At 35.9% G+C, this 16,980-nt stretch overlaps 1 protein-coding gene across 1 annotated transcript in view; it reads left to right on the top strand.

Annotated features, from left to right (window-relative positions):
• Window positions 1–492: 492 nt before the first annotated feature.
• The window catches only part of LOC103085808 (complement factor H-like), an 82,499-nt gene continuing 66,011 nt past the window's right edge, over window positions 493–16,980 (top strand). Inside the window, exons 1-6 of the mRNA XM_007459666.1 lie at window positions 493–550; window positions 8,277–8,462; window positions 8,904–9,009; window positions 12,864–12,940; window positions 14,453–14,644; window positions 16,862–16,960. Of these exons, the coding sequence (XP_007459728.1) occupies window positions 493–550; window positions 8,277–8,462; window positions 8,904–9,009; window positions 12,864–12,940; window positions 14,453–14,644; window positions 16,862–16,960 (718 nt within the window). The remainder of the gene's footprint in view (window positions 551–8,276; window positions 8,463–8,903; window positions 9,010–12,863; window positions 12,941–14,452; window positions 14,645–16,861; window positions 16,961–16,980) is intronic.

Raw genomic sequence — 16,980 nt, 5'->3', positions numbered from 1 at the left:
TGTGAAAGCATTGCCTAACCTCAAGTTCTGTAAATGATTTCTGAAAGAGCTTTGATTTATTTATTTACTTAATTTTAATCTTCTGAGGTCTACCAACGGTAGATCTGAATGGGGTCTAAATAATTGGAGGGTTTATGAAATGCAGAGAATATCACCAGTTATGCACATTCCAAGAACCTGAACGTTTCCAGTGAAGAACATGCCTGGGTTTTATAAAAACAAAGCAAGGGCAGGTCACGGCATTAGCTTTCAGTGGGAGTGTGCAGGTTCAAACTCTGGCACTCCTGGGGCTCCTGGCTGATTGTTTTCTTTCACTTTGTAAAAGTTCCTGATGGGCGGGACATCTAGCAATGGCTTTAATTCCCAAGCTGGGTTACGACTTCCTTTTGGAGCAAGTAGTTTTCTGCACTTTCCATAGTTTTTAATAGAGGAGAACCTGACACAGTGTTAAGCACTGTCAACTACTAGATGTGCCCCTGAAGGGTCCCCAAAATGAGATTTCCAGCAACAACTGTGTGCCTTATGTTATGGACTGTTTGTGTCGCAAAAGGTAAGATTAAAAAAGGAAGGCTTTTTTTTTTCTATATTGCAAAACATTTGCTTACGTGCTTTTTACGGTGGTAATAAAAATTTGGTCTAGAAAATGTGTTTAATTACTGTGCTGTAGCCTAGTGTGTGAGACGCTTTTGACACTGTTCAGTTTAAAAAATATAAGCAGCTTATTTGAATGGCATATCTAATTATTCATCATAATTTTATTTAATGTAGAAGTTCAGAAAATGTTTTAATAATTATTTTCAAAAAACGTGACATGTCATGATCATTTCCCTTGTGATTATCATAAAATGTAATTTAATTTTTTTGCCTAGAATTTTCACCAAAATGCCTATGTGAATGTATTAAGAAGTAGGTGAACATAGAACAAGAAAATGAATTAGACAATAAAAGCCTTCAAGCTGCAATGACTGGACTTATTTCAGATAGAGATGTTAACTCTTGCTAAAGAAAAATGGATTTATCATTTACAATTGTTATTGCCATGGCTTTAAAAGTCTTGGAGACAACCATCACTTGTATCGTTTGAATGAAAATGTATAAATTTGAAAAAAAATTGAATATGCAACCTTTGTAAAAGTTACTCAATAGGATTTTCTTCCCCTATGGTTGATATAAGATATGCTAGTAGGAAAGCCTTTAGGAGTAGTGAATCTGAGTGCAGGAGTTTTTTGCTGATACCAGTAAGAATTTATGGATAATTAAATTTACTTCTATCACTTTTCCTTGATAGATGAAAAAGTTTCTTCTTGGAGCAAATTTGGTTTCCTAGTTCATGATAGGTAACCAATTATGTGATACATGTTTGACTGACGTTTTTTAAAGTTATCATTCATAAATTCCCAACATTCTTCACTAGGTCAACAAATTTCGATTGAATGCTTATTTCAAGCCAACCTCTAGGCAGTGAGGAATATTAGCAAATAAAACAAAACCCCTGTCCTTGAGGGTCTTTCAATCTAGAAAATAAAGCCAGATGTCTTTTTTAAGTTGTATCCTTTAGTAATTTTTTTCAGGTTTTTCTCAAATGTGTTTAAGAGTTTTTGAAAGATATTTTTCTCAGTTATACACACTAATATGCTATTGCTTGATTTTTAGCTTGTAAACCTTATATCCAGCCACTTTTTAAACTAGGTATACAATCATTTCCCTGTCCATAAAAATATTACAACTAATAATAACTAATATTACAACACAATATACCAAAATATGATTATATTGGCAAAGAGTTCTGGAACAATGTTAATGTTACCAATAGCAAACATCTTTTTCTTTACACAAGTGTTTTTGTCTTTTCTTTAATAGGAATACTCTTAGTGCTTCACGATTTACATATTGTTTGCTGAGCTTTTATGTAGATTGCATTTGTCATGTACGGAAGACTTGTTTGGTTTCTAGCTCATGTTTAAAGCTAAGAATCAATGCTAAATTTAATGAAACTGTTTCAGTGATGACAAAGTGGAATTTGAAATATTCTTAAAATTGGGGGCTACAAAGTGTAAGTGATAAAAATTAAATAATAGTGATTTTAAAACTCCCTGCGTCCCTAATTGATTCCAGCTGATTCATTTCACTTGTATTTTATATTTCATGGACGTATGTTGGAATGTGACAGCAGTTTCTGCTGGTGAATTGAGCTTTAGCACTACACGCATTACAGTGAGAGTGGCTGTAAATCTGGCCACTTCCCAGATAAAGTACAGCTTTGGTATTTAAAGTAACACATTAGCCTCATGGCTTTCACAAAAGCACACACAACGCACAACCAATTCCGTCAGTCTAGCCCTAACAGAAGTTTTACTCAACAGAGTGGCCTTGATCATTAAAAATATCCATATATACTTCAACGTTTGCCTCTGTTTTTGTCTCCCATGTAGAAATGATGACGGAATACAAATTGAGAAACTGAGACATACTAAACTGAATACTGAATGCTAAGTTGAGAAAGTGAGAAAAGACAGTTGTGTATACTCTCACGATCTGCTTTACTCAACTAGATACTGCATTTCAGCCTTTCCTAAGTGGTCTCCATCCTGTTAAGAGTGAACATGCCTCAAAAATACTAATCACTACTAAAGAGGAGTAGTAACCAACAGAAAGAATTTATAAGCTCAACTTTCTATTTTTCCCCCTTTTTAGAAAAGGATATTGGAGACAAGCAGTACCTTTTTAACGCAATAGGTAGTCTGCATCTTCATCCCTAGCTGTACAGGAACGTCAGCTGCTTCGGGGGAGTTCACCCCAGGCTACTAAGAGCCGGGTCAGATTTACAGAGTTCAGAGTAACCGTTCCTCAGTTATACCACATCGTTTCTGCTTTCTGGAATATCTTGTGACCAAGCTTTTCAAGAACTTTTAGATTTAAGATCCAAAAAGCGTATACTCTTTGAAATTAGCCACAGCCCCAAAATTCCAGGCTGATTAAAGTAAATAAATCAAAACACAACTGAAATATGTCCAAGTGCATGCTGGCTATGTTGTTTGGAGAGATGTGTTTTCTAATTCTGGAGGTTTAAAGGGCAAAAATATTATTTCAGGACCTGAAATATGTTACATATCAGAAAGCTTCTATTCCAACAGAGAGAGGAGAATTTATTTCTTTTTACTATATTGTTCCGAGTACAAGATGGTTTTGAATTTGAATTAACACAAAAATATCAATATTATGATCATAAGACAATTATAAATTCACAAAAATTACTCTTTTTTAAGGATAGATGTGAATATTATGTATATTCATCTAATCCAGAAAACTTGTGATAGCGGTTTATAATCCTAAATTCTATGTTTCAGTTCCAGTGTGATAAATAAGAATTCCCCGTCTCCAAAAAAATCCCACATTTTCAGAGGTAGTAGTGTGGGTATTTACCTATACGGTGGGATCTAAGGTGGAGTAATGGCCCAATTGTCTTCAACATCTTCCCTTCTCCTAAAATGTTTTACATATTAATAATACCATAAATTCAACCAGTCTGAAACTTATGTGGAGTGACAATACTCTGAGTAAGAGTTGGGACAGTTAAATTTAGTATTATGCACCACCATTATGTGAATTATTACTCACAGTAAGTTTTCTGTCTGATAAGTTTTCTGCAACAATTTTAATGGGCAGAGGTAGAAATGAATGAAGATGAGGTAAGAACAGGACCCAGCAATCCTGGAAGATGAGATTTTCTCAGGAAGGAAGATATGATAGGGGAAGCAGTCTCGTGGGTGCTTTGACCAGGGGTAGAGGAAACACCCCCAGGAATGTCACGAGAGCGAGAGCCTTGCTGACTTTAAGTTTAGGCACAGCCTGAGAATGCACATGCTACTCTTCTGCCTGCATGTAATTTCAAATTAGAACTAAATTATTTAAGCATTGATAACAGTATTCTTAGCTAGAAGTAAGTTTTCAAATATACGTGGAAGCACAGTTTAGGGAGCATTCTTTATTTTGGGCCTCTGGTTGCTAGGGCTGGAGCCTCGGTCTGAGTTGGCCCACTTGTTTATCCCCTCCATCCCTGACGGTTCCACAGCCTTGGCCATGTTTCCTTCTTCCCGGCTCTGTTTCCTTCTCCTCACCCCACACACCATCCCCACCTGCCTGCCTGTGAGAGTCTGCCAACCGGCCTACCCCGTGCTCACATAACTAATGTGCACTTTACCCACTTCTTAACAGCTTTAACCAGTCTCAGAACACAGTGCGCAAAATGGACGCGATGCCCCTGAAAAACTAAAGTGTTACGATCTAGCTTAAGGTTATAAGGAAACACTATAAAAAATGGTTCAGAGAGAGTAAAGTAATGGGACAGAGAAAAAAATCACAAAACTAATAAAAAGAAAGGGAAAGAAAAAGATGTGACAGAGCACTTTTATTTGTTTTGACATTTCGACGGAGAGAGCCAAGTTTCTCCTAACCCTTGTTAACCAGAACTGTAATAGATAAAAAGTGATGATAGAAATGCTCCTTCAAAGGTTCCCCGAAGTTTTTTGAGCTAAATTAAAATGATTCCTGACTTCAAAAAGTATAACATACATTCAAACATAGGACACATAGACAGGATGTAGAATGGGATTTTACAGATGTTAGATTTCTTAGGTTCATGCAACAGAGGTTTAAGTGCACTAAACATTTGTTCCCTTATCTTATCTTTTATGTTTGTTACCGTCTACAATGCCTTTTCCCAGGTTATCCATAATCCACAGATAAAATTGAAAGTCTTCGGGATAGCTTCACAGTCACTCATCCATTCATTCATCTATTTATTTGCTCATTCAATGATCATCTTTTTTCGAGTGACTGCTAAGTGCCAGGCACCGTGACAAGCACTTTCCGACAGGAGGTCACTTAGGAGGCAAAACAGAAGGGACGATTATTGTATTTTATCATATAAAGTATTTTGATGGAGGTAACTGAAAACACTGTAGGATCACTTAGGGAAGGCAAGATGCTCAAATTGGAATGAAAGGATGGAGTAGAGTGGTGCTGAGAAGTTGGTTTGTAAGAGGTGCAATGAAGAGAGAGAAATATATCAGGGTTGTGATGACGTCATGGGTAGGTTTTGAAGGATTGTGGTGACCGTCCTTATTCTTGGGGAAGTTACATTCTGATGCGAGGATAGATACATAAACATAACTATGAACCATGAATTATGTTGTGAAGGAAGTAAAGTAGGGGCTGAGGGGAAATAACAGAGATGGGGTAGTGGGGTGTCTTGCCTACCTTGCCTAGAGGTAAGTGGACCACTTGGAGGAAGTGGCTGAAAGCTCCATGAGCTGTTTGTATATTTCGAGATTAATCCTTTGTCCATTGCTTCATTATACAGCAGAAGCTAACACAACATTGTAAAGCAATTTTACTCCAATAAAAAAAATAAAGAAAAATACACCAAAATAAATAAATAAATAAAGTTTGTGGAAAAAGCACCAGAGTTTTAAATATCATTTGAAGTAAAAAGTGTAATGAATGTGAGAACTCTTTATATGTAGTAAATATGTATACACAGAGTAAATATTGTGAGAATCTGGTAGAAAGACGGTATGAAAGAGAGGTGTATCCGTGTCTTTTATGTCTGGGTGTTAAAAGCAAGTAACACACATGATTACTCTTTGGGTAAATGCATTGCCTTAATAAAAATCATTTAAATTGAATAAGGTAATTGATAAGAAAATTTTATTACCTTTTTAATTGCATGAGCTTAATAAAAGGATAGGAATTAAATTTATCAAAATGTTAATATATTAGTGAAAAGTGGTTCAACTCCACTCACAGTGTTGGCCTCTACATTTGAAATTTAACTAATTAATTTTTCCGGTAACCTAAATGCCTTGAAGTGGATCTGAATTTAGAAAGTGGAAAACACACATATTATCCTGTAGTTAAACACAAAATTTCCATGTAAAAACATGATCCTTAAGTTGAAAAAACAAAACCAAAAACTCGGGCTTTTTTGGGGAAAGAGGGTTGCTGGTAGGAAGAGGCGCAGGCGGTTTGTGTTGTTTTATGGTAGGGTGTTAGCACCATCTAGTGGAGTAAAAGTATGTTTACTTAAATTTTAGAAATCAAAACTAATGTGGAATCATGGATTACAAAGTTTCCTAACGAATGTGCTAAACATTTGCAAAAAAAGTTAAAGAAAAATGAGTGCATATGAAAGCCCACACAAGTGTTATTTATTACACAAAAATGAAGTTTCATATGGAGTTTCTGTTCTATGTAGAATGTGTTTGTGATGGGATCCAGCTCCGCTGATTATTTTTTCCCCTTTTGCCTTTACAAAAAGAAATTCTAGAATAGAATGTTAAACCATTCTTATAAAACCAAGTAAGAAAAGGAGTTTAACAATGAAAATTATATCAACAAATATATATATGGTGAGAAGTATCTTTGAATTTGCCAATTTAAAAGTAATGTGTTAAAGTCAACTAATGAAATCACCCTAATATCAAGGGTAGTTGTATCTAAACTAAGCAGCAAGAAGTATTAAAAAGATTAGCAATTATAATCAGTAGGCATGAGCTTCATTATTAATTTTATGTATTCCCTTCTTTATATGTCATTTTGTTAATGAATTACTTTTTTGGAAAAAAAGAATCATACAGTGCATGCAGATTCTATTACTTTAGTATCTTTATTGTGAAGTATATGAGTGAATAAAATATGAATGTACTGTATTTAAAAATAGTTATAATTACCCATGTCAAGAAGTAGAGCATTCCCAGCATCCCCCAAATACCCTTGCGTTTCTTCTAGATTAATACCCCTTCCTTTCTTCTAGAAGAAAACATTACCTTAATAGTTATGGTAATTATATTTTTGCTCTTCTTTAATACTTTTTAACCGTCTATATACACATACCTATTATATACGTCTGTTCATAACTACAATTTTCTGAAAAAAGTAAGGATTCAATTTTATTCCATTTCACCTCCGCTGGTTTCTAATTGCTAAACTGCCAGAGTGGGTTTCAGTTTGAGATTGTCAATCACATTTACACAATACACTTGACCTCTCCAGTTCCAAGGTTACTGAGCTTCAAGAGATAATACAGAATAGGAGTATAGCAGCCGGTACAAGAGCTTGATGAAGATTTCGGAAACCCGGACACATTATCTCTTTGAATTTGTAGTTAATAACTAACCTCCTTACTAGAGTGAAAACACTTTGAGAGCAGATATTTTCTCTCTTTATCCATTTTTTTTCCTTCAGAGCTTATATTAGTGCCCAATATTTCCTGAATTTAAGAAAGAATAGTATTAGAGAATGCAGTGCAGCAGTTAAGAATAATATAGTAAAGTATAATTATTTATCTGGAAAGTTATTCTTACAAATCTATGTAGATTTAATTTCTGTACAGTAAAATATATATCTTATATATATTAAGACTTACATTTGCAGAGAAATGAAGACTAACAGTGATATTATGATTAATCTATTAAGACTTACATTTGCAGAGAAATGAAGACTAACAGTGATATTATGATTAATAATAAGAAATATACATTTTGGCCTTAATCCATGGTTCCTGGCACACAGCTCCAAAACTCTTATAATTTCCTAATTAATACAGAGCAAAGGAAGTATCTTTTGTTGATAATTTTTGGTCTTTTGTTCTCAGTCCTGAAATTGCTCCAGAGGATAAGAGGTGAAAGTAGTGTCTTTTGTTATTCACAACAAGCCTCTTTCAACCACACCTAAGTTTATGTTAATGAGGTGATTTTTGGAAAGGCCCTAGAGAGCCAAAGGATGGGGGCTGGTTGCCAGAAGGAACCAACCACTTGATTAGAAGGTTGGAACTTTTAGTCCCACCCTCTCCACCCTACCCCAGTCCCCAACCTCAGGGGTTCTGGGAAGGGAGGCGGAACTGGAGGTTTAGTCAGTCACCAAGGCCCAGTGATTTGATCAATCGTGTCTATGTAATGAAGCCTCCATAAAAATCTCTAAAGAATGGCATTTGGAAGCTTCCAGGTTGGTGAACACAGGGAGGTGCTGGGAGAGTGACACACCTGGAGAGGACAAGGAAGCTCCATACCCCTTCCCCCAAGGCTTGCCCTATGCATCTCTTCTACCCTGGCTGTTCCTGAGTTGTGTCCTTTCATAACAAACTAGTAAATAATAATTAAAAAAAAGACTTACATTTGGATGGACCTGTATAGTTTTTTTTTTAATAAAAAATAACCTAAACATACTGCATTTTTAATAGTTGTTTAAACACCTATTGTGTTTTAATTTTTTTGTAGATTGTCAAGAACCCCCTCCAAGAAAAGAAACAGAAATTCTGTTAGGTTCTTGGACTGAACAAACATATCAAGAGGGCACTCAGGCTACGTATAAATGCCGCCCTGGATACAGAACTCTTGGGAGTATTGTAATGGTATGCAAGGATGGAAAGTGGCTATCTCTTCATCGTTCGAGGATCTGTCAGAGTAAGTCGTTCCTACATTTGTGAAATCTGTGAAAACTTTCAGTTGTGAAAATACTGGGTGCTACTATGGAAACGCTGGCTGAATTCTATCACTATTGTCATTTAAATACAAAATGATACATCCTCATTATTTTCTTTTTAACTTTTTATTTTATATTGGAGTATAGTTTATTCACAATGTTGTGTTAGTTTCAGGTGTACAGCAAAGTGATTCAGTTATACATACACAAGTATCTATTCTTTTTCAAATTCTTCATCGTCATTATTCTTAACAAGGTGTTGTCATCTTCCAAAAGGTACAGATAACTTTGCCATTTTTCACTTTTCCATATTTTCAATTCTGTCCTCTAATACAATATCAAATATACCTGTCCTCGAACTCATGTAAATTGTTACTCCCCGTGCTACATACTAACATTACATCCTTTTCTTTTAATTTTAGAAAAGCCCTGCGGACACCCTGGAGACACTCAGTTTGGTTCTTTCCATCTTGCAGTAGGAACTCAGTTTGAATACGGTGCAAAGATTGTTTATACATGTGATGAGGGGTATGTAGCCAATAGAAAAAGAGGCTTATAATTCAGATAATTCATAATGGAAATAGTAAATAGAAACTGTACTAATTTATGTGTTTGTTACTATATTTTTCTATGAACACATTTATAAGTAACATACAAGCAACCTGAAAATTTAAACTATAATGGAAATGATTATATATTGATACAATTATCATCTCCTCAACACTGAAAAATTAAAATGAATTATGATTACTCTGGGAGAGTGTAGTTATAGGAGAGTGGGAAAATAGCATGCATATAAATAAAAATTCACTACAATGAGTCCTCACTACATTCTATTACGTGCAGAGTATTATAGGAGTTTGATATGTCAGGGAGAGTGGGAATGGTAACAAACTTATAGTACATGGTATCTATTTTGATAAAATTTTATAAAATTTAGCAGAAACAAGACTTTTACACTGAAATAATAACTACCATTCTTTAAGGTTCCACAAGCTGTAAATTATCACATGGACCAAAAATGCTGCTATGTTTAGAATCAGTGACTTTGTGCTTTCTAAACACCTGTTGGTTTTCACGGCCAATCTTAACCCTGTGTTATCTCCTCGGTGTTCTTTCTTTCCTAAGATCCCCAGCCAGGCCAAAAAATTATTTTGAAGAAAGCTTCACACTTGGGAAAACAGGACCATTGCACTTTTATACTACATAAATACACATAGGATCAAGAAATTACACATGGAATCATTATTCTCTTTCCATTTATTTCTTGAATTGAGGCAGTAAAATAAAATATTTTAAAGCTTAGGCTTTGGAGTAAGCCTATATTCCAAAACTCTACCACTTAATAACTATATGTATATTTTAAAAATATCTCTTTACTCCCATGTCCTCACTTATAAAAGCAGAAACATATCAAGTGCATCACAGGATTGGTGGGAGAAATAAATACAACACACACTTGTGGCCCTTAGAAGAGTTCCTGGGATATTGTAAACACCCAATAAGTATCAGTTCTTATAACTTAGTCTCTCCTTGGTCACTACCAGAGGGAGATTTTTCAAAGAGTTTTTGCCCCAATCTCTGAAATATCCTTTTCCAATCCAGGCTAGTCTTGTCCCTTTAAGTTCCACCCTTGACCTAGCAAAAGGGGTCAAAACTCATAAACTTCTCCTACTAGATTCCCTGAATCTCAGTAATAAATAATATTTATAATTTGGTAAAGAGGTTAGCGACATACATGCTTTGACTCTGGCTCTGTTTAACTTATCTTTGCCACGTTCGTCTTGTATTAACTATGGGTAAACTGTCATAGACGCTGTCAGAGCAACTGTCTCCACCACCCAGCTTGGGCTTTCAACAGGACTAGATATTTGTCAGTGAAATAAAAGTCCTTGGACTGTTGTAAGGTCAGCATCAGAGGGGATATAAGTCTTCTGACCCAATAGTGGAATCTGAAGGTAGAGTGGGTTTACTGTACCCACGGTTTCTGCCAGCCAACCCACCCTGTGTGTCCCCTTGTCCCATTCCCCTTTTGTCTGCTGTGCACCCATTTAGCTGAATACTAGCCACTTACCAGAATACTCAATATGGAAGACCAGTTTGATCCTCCTACAGGGAGGGAGTCTTATAAGAGGCCCTCTGCACAGTGTTTCTGGTATTTTGCCAGCTTGGGGTTGCAGAAACACAAGCCCTTACTTTTCTCCAAACCAACATTTGGACAATCTCTCTCTCTTTCTCTCTCCCTCGATGTACATGGGCCCTAGCATTACTGACCTTTTCGAGTCGTCTTAACAAGGGTCTTTCTGCCCGGTGTTCTTTCAGCCAATAGAATGAGACCGAGTTGGGTTCAGAAGCAAAGGAAACCTTCATTTTTTAAAAAGTTATTTTTTATTGGAGTATAGTTGATTTACAATGTTGTGTTAGTTTCTGCTGTACAGCAAAGTGAATCAGTTATACATATACGTATATCCCCTTTTTTAGATTCTATTCGCATCAGATTGTCATACTGAGTGAAGTAAGACAGAGAAGGAAAAATATCATATGATATTGTTTTTATATGGAATCTTAAAAAAGGGTATCAATGAACCTATTTACAAAACAGAAATAGAGTCACAGATGTAGAAAACAATCTTATGGTTACTGGGGGGGGGAAGGGGAGTGGGGAGGGATAAATTGGGAGATTGGGATTGACATATGCACACTACTATATATAAAATAGATAATTAATCAGGACCTACTGTATAGCACAGGAGCGCTTCATTCTCCCAACAGGTTGCAAGTGAGCAGGGCTGCTTTATAGGGTCTTGTCAGCTGGGAGGGGGCAGGGCAGCTGCTCTGCTCAGGATTCAGACCACAGTGCTGCGTGCAGCATCTCTGCACACGCTCTGATGCCGCCATCTTGGATGGAGTGTCGTGTGCAGGGTCTGCACATGGCCCTAAGCTGAAGTTTAGGGGCAGCCATTTTGAACGAGGAACTCCAGTTTGAAGAGCCAGGTGCAATTCCTCTGCATGTGCGACCCTGTGAGCCAGTGAAACTAGACTAAGCACAGCGGGGGTGGGGGAGAGGGGAAAGTTAGATTTATTCCCCAGATTCTAGTTTTATTCCCCAGGAATTGTGAATGGGCTTTGCTGGTGACGCTAGGCGGTTTTGTGTAGAATTTTGCAGAACTCCTGAGAGAGATTTGGGCGAGTGGATGAGTCCCTGGTATAGATGGAAAATATTCACCAGGAAATCTTCTTTCTCTGTTATAAGGTAGAGCCAAGAGAGGAACCAGAGAAGAACCTTTAATAACCAATTATTTTGTTCCTTCGTGTGACAGAGGCACAGAGTAAAAGTTTGACTTCAAGTTCTGTGACTCCCATTTACTCTGTTGAAGCGTTTTTTTCCTGTAGAGAATTAGGAACAAATCAATCCCAATCCAAGAAAGACACAGTGTTTTTTGAAGGAGAAAATTTCTTTTACTTGTGTAATTTGCAGAACAACTCTTATTTGCAGACAAAGGAAACATTTTTCCACGTAGAATTCTTTAGAAGTTCATGAAAGACCATTTTTCAAAATTCTCTCTTTTGTGGTTATCAAAATGCCTTCCATTATTTATTTCTTGAGAAAAAGGTTTTGTTTGTTTGTTTTGTTTTTTGCCTCCAACCGTCCAATGTAATAAATATTGAGAAGGATGCTTTGCCTTCATCTGAAGCATCTGGGGATGACTGCACACTGTACACCTGCCCAAGGACCTTGAGTTAAAGTACAGCATCTTTGGCTTTAAGATCAGACTTGATGAGTTACTATAATTCGACATTGAATGACTTCTATAAGCCAACTTGACTCAGTGACTGCCCTCTGGAAAGCATCTCGGATCTCGGGGATGGAGATAGGGAGATGGAGACCAGTGCTGAAAATAAGCCACACTAAGACATTTTTGTTAGCACTATCCTTGATCATGTAAAAAGCCCAAAGCATCCAGAAAATATCACAATCATGGAGGGTAGGAGTATGGATAGAAATATGGAAAAAGAGTGGACGGGGGTGACATACAGTGACCTGTTGTTTACTATCATGTTTTTATCTTCTGTTTTTGGTGATTGTTCGTGGATCTTATTACATTGTTAAATGTACCTCATTAGTGAAAAAATAAATTAATGAAGGAATAAAAGTGCATTGTGCATGAAACAGTAATGAGTTTGTGTCATGAACCAAGGGTTATGATTATTCCAAGTCCATACACCTGAGGGTTTGAGGGCCTTTCTTAAGAAAGGAAGGAGGGAAATATATGCTGTTAATTTTCCATGAAATGGAGTTTCTGGACATTTGAAATGGTATCAGACTTAAAACTGGGCATAAACACGCATTAGCTCACAACTCTGTTATTGTTGGTTTTCAGGTATCAGATGCTGGGTGAGGTGAATTTCCGTGAATGTGAATCAAATGGATGGACCAATAATATTCCCATATGTGAAGGTAGATGTAAAACTGATTTACAAGTATATTAAAACATATACTTAAAATATTAGGATTTTTTGAAATGTCTTACATCAAATATTAATAAAGTCTATAATTAAATATTTCTTACTCAAATTATTTTTGTGGATTCTACTGTAGTACAGAGTGGATATCTAGTCCTTTTATTGCTGCGGTATTATGTGTTTCAATAACGAAATATAAATACAGGCTCATCTGATCTAATAGTTAATGTATTACAGATTAGAAAAATCTTTTTTTTTTTTCCTTTTGGATTCTAACCACTAGAAATAACACAAGTATCACATCAAAATGAAGCTGAGAATTTCGACTTTATTCATGAATAGGCACTCCGCCAAATAACGACCCCAGTGCAGGGATCTCTGGTAGCGGCTGAGGTGGAGAACATGATTTAGCCACCTCCTCCCTCTTGCCTGGCAAGGGGAGTTTTCCTCTGGTCTTAGTTGTACTGAAAAGAGGCAGGAACTAAGGAAGACCTCTGTCCTTTCTTACTGATCCGTAAAGCAAACAATGAGAATGAAAAAATGTACATCCTGTTCCCAAATTTTGAACTAGTAATTCCAGTCTCTAGTCATCATGAAAATAAGAGATCAGTCAGAATTGTTTTTCCAAGTTCCATGGTGAGGAGTAAGGAGAGAGGGAGAAGAGAGAAGGAAAGGGAGACAGAGAAAGAGAGAGAAAAACAAGGAGGAAGCGGAAGAGGGAGAAGGGGAGGAGAAAAAACATGATGACTCAAAAATCCCGTTGTCTGAAAAACAGAGTGGATCTTTCATCTGCGGAAATGAGGGGAAGGACATCAATGTTCTAAGGAACATCCACATTGGAATCACCTGGGGTGCTTTCTTAGAAACTGAAGTTTTTGGTTAGTAAAGATGTATGGAATCAGTATCCCTGGGGTGATAGGGCAGCCATAGAATTTCCATTTAACAAGCATCCTGGGTGATCATTGTAAAATAAAGATTGAATATCATAAGCTAAGGGATACTGGAAAATATTAAGGAAAATCAAAAAAGTGCTCAAGTTATTTTGAAATGGAAAAAGGAAAATTAAAGACTATTTATTGAAATAAACATAATCAGAAAGTTTGCTTTTACACCTTTTAGGGATACAGTTTTATATTATTGTGGGACTTAAATAGAAATTTTGTATTTAATTATCCCAAACTTTATATTTCTCAATTATTTAAGAAACACTTGTTTGCTACTACAAAATATATAAATTGTTATTCAAAAATTCAAAGTAGTAATTTTCTTTGTTCACTCTCATAGAAAAGAATCAGAGATAAACTTACAGTTTTCTTTTGTTTGTATTTTTTGGGTTTTTTACTTAGTAGAATTTATTTCTGGCTAACAGGTATATCAAATACATCTTTAAAAAATTTAATTTTCTCCAATCTTGCTATTGGTTATATATATGTTATATTTCTATATACTTATTTTTCATAATAAAATTTTCCAATTCTATTAGAAAATTTTATATTTATTTTTTCAGTTGTTAAGTGTTTACCAGTAACAGAACCAGAGAATGGGAAAATTTTCAGTGGTGCCCTGGAACCAGACCAAATATATACTTTTGGACAAGCAATACAGTTTGAATGTAATTCAGGCTACATACTTGACGGACCTAAACAAATACATTGCTCAGCAGATGGTGTTTGGAGTGAAGAAAAACCAAAATGTGTAGGTAAGATACACTTACTGTTTGATTATTTGAATGAGTTTAGTTTTTTTTCATGAAAATATGCCTTTCAAAACGCTGTGCATCCTACAGAATCTGAAAAATGCTAACTCACTAGCATTTATTCAGCACTTACTGTTTCCCAGTAAGTGATCTAAGTTCTTTACACGTGTCATCTATTTTACCTTCTAAATGACTATGTGATTTATGTACTGTTTTCACCGCTATTTTATAATTGAGGAAATTATGGTGCAAAGAAATTAAATCACATGTACAAAATTATCATGGCATATATGGTAGAGGTAAGATTTAAATGTAGGTTATCTGACACTAAAGTCCATGCTCTTAAGTATAATTAAATTGTAATTGACTCTTATGATTAACATAATATCTGAAGCATTTCTGCTACAAGTTTAATATTAAAACTCCAGAATAGGTCATTTTTTAATTTGAAAAACTATCATTATTTATTTCTATTGATGTGTCATGATAACATTGTGTTTTTGAATAACGCTTCTAGGAAGTGCCCCTGTTTTATACTTGCACTGGGAGGTTAGTATAAATATTGCTGAACTGAATTGAATCCACTAAATAAATCTTTGTCTTAAAAAAAAAGTTCCATAGTTAGCTAGAAGTTAGCATTTCTTTAGTTTTAATACTATTGACCTGTGCCTGATGACCAATATGATGATTCTGGCTTTTGTAATAATATAATTTGGTCAATTTGTTTAAAAGTACCATACTTCGTTTGACCAGTATTTCTTTGGCAGAAATTTCTGCCATATTTGTTTTTTAACATTATCTAAAATCCCCAAATTATTTACACTTTCTTAGTCTCGTCTGTCCTACAGTGAGATGAAGAGAGAAGCCTCCCTCTTCCTAGGAAGTCTTTTTTACAAAGCTGGTTCTTTGAGTTAATAATGGCAAACATATTTATATTCAGTGTAGCAATTACTGTATACTCTAGAGGTTCATGGATGGGGCTTATTTCTTGCAACTAAATTTCTGTGGTTAGTTAAACCTTTCTGGAATGACTGATGCAGAAGATAAGTCTTAAAGGAAGAATGAGAATCTTTCAGATGAAGTTGAGGAGGGCAAAAGCAAACCAGTCAGAAGTTAGTGGAGAGGAAGGGACAACGGCCTTGAGGCCTCTTTGAGCATGAAGCTCCCCTATTCCCACTGTTCTCAGGGGCCTTAACTTAGGATGCAGGCAGGGAAGAAGTTAGTGATGGAGTGAAGATTGGCAGTCCAAGGTTCTGCGGGGCTACATACACCATGCTGAAGAATTAGGCTTTTATACAGACTGAATTGGGAATCAATGAAGCATTTTAAATGGAACAATAAAGTGACAAGAAGAAAAGATCATTAAGTTACGAACAGGAAAAAAAGATTAAGATGAAGGGAGAATAAGATCTGGGAAATTAGTCACTGTTGCTGCAGTCCCAGAGAAAAATTTTGGAGTGACAGTGTGAAAGATGATGGCCAGCTCTTTATTTTTTTTTTCTGGACGGAAAACTTGGATGGATAGCAAAACCACACAAGCAGGTCAGTTGCTTTCTGGAGATGTAATAACAATGAGATATATTAATTTCTTTGACAAAGTGTTTTGTCAATAATTACTCTATTATCAATAACTAAAAAAATATGTAATATTTTTAGGTCACTCAGTGAAAATACATATCACATTAAACCTATTTCTCCTTTTTTTTTTTTTGCGGTACACGGGCCTCTCACTGCTGTGGTCTCTCCCATTGCGGAGCACAGGCTCCGGACGCGCAGGCTAAGCGGCCATGGCTCACGGGCCCAGCCACTCCGCGGCACGTGGGATCTTCCCAGACCGGGGCACGAACCCGTGTCCCCTGCATCGGCAGGCGGACTCTCAACCACTGCGCCACCAGGGAAGCCCTAAACCTACTTCTGTATTCAATTTTATATATACAGTTGATGAATATTACTGGCCACTATTTATTTCAAGAGGACTAATTTATCCCCAAACTAAATAAATTAGCAACATGATTTAAATCAGAATTTTTACTTACTTCAAAAATGAATGTTAAGAACAACCGATAAATTATTCACCAAGCATTCAAGTCAAAACAGGACTTTTGTTTAGTTGTCTGATTTACCTAATGGAAACAAGAGTTGTATCTTTATATAACTATGTTTGGGACACAGTCCTTTAATATATAACAAACCTGTTGGAATTTAATCCCTTTTGTTTAGAAATTTCCTGCAAACAACCAACCATTTTAAATGGATATCCTGTATCTCGGAAGGAAATTTATAAGGCAAATGAACGAGTTCAATATAAATGTGCAAGAGGTTTCGGATACAGGGAAAGA

The sequence above is a fragment of the Lipotes vexillifer genome, unplaced genomic scaffold (assembly GCF_000442215.2).
Source record: "Lipotes vexillifer unplaced genomic scaffold, Lipotes_vexillifer_v1.1 scaffold830, whole genome shotgun sequence".
Taxonomy (NCBI): Eukaryota; Metazoa; Chordata; class Mammalia; order Artiodactyla; family Lipotidae; genus Lipotes; species Lipotes vexillifer.
The sequence above is the reverse complement of the archived record's forward strand: the minus strand, read 5'-3'. Positions and strand labels throughout refer to the sequence as shown.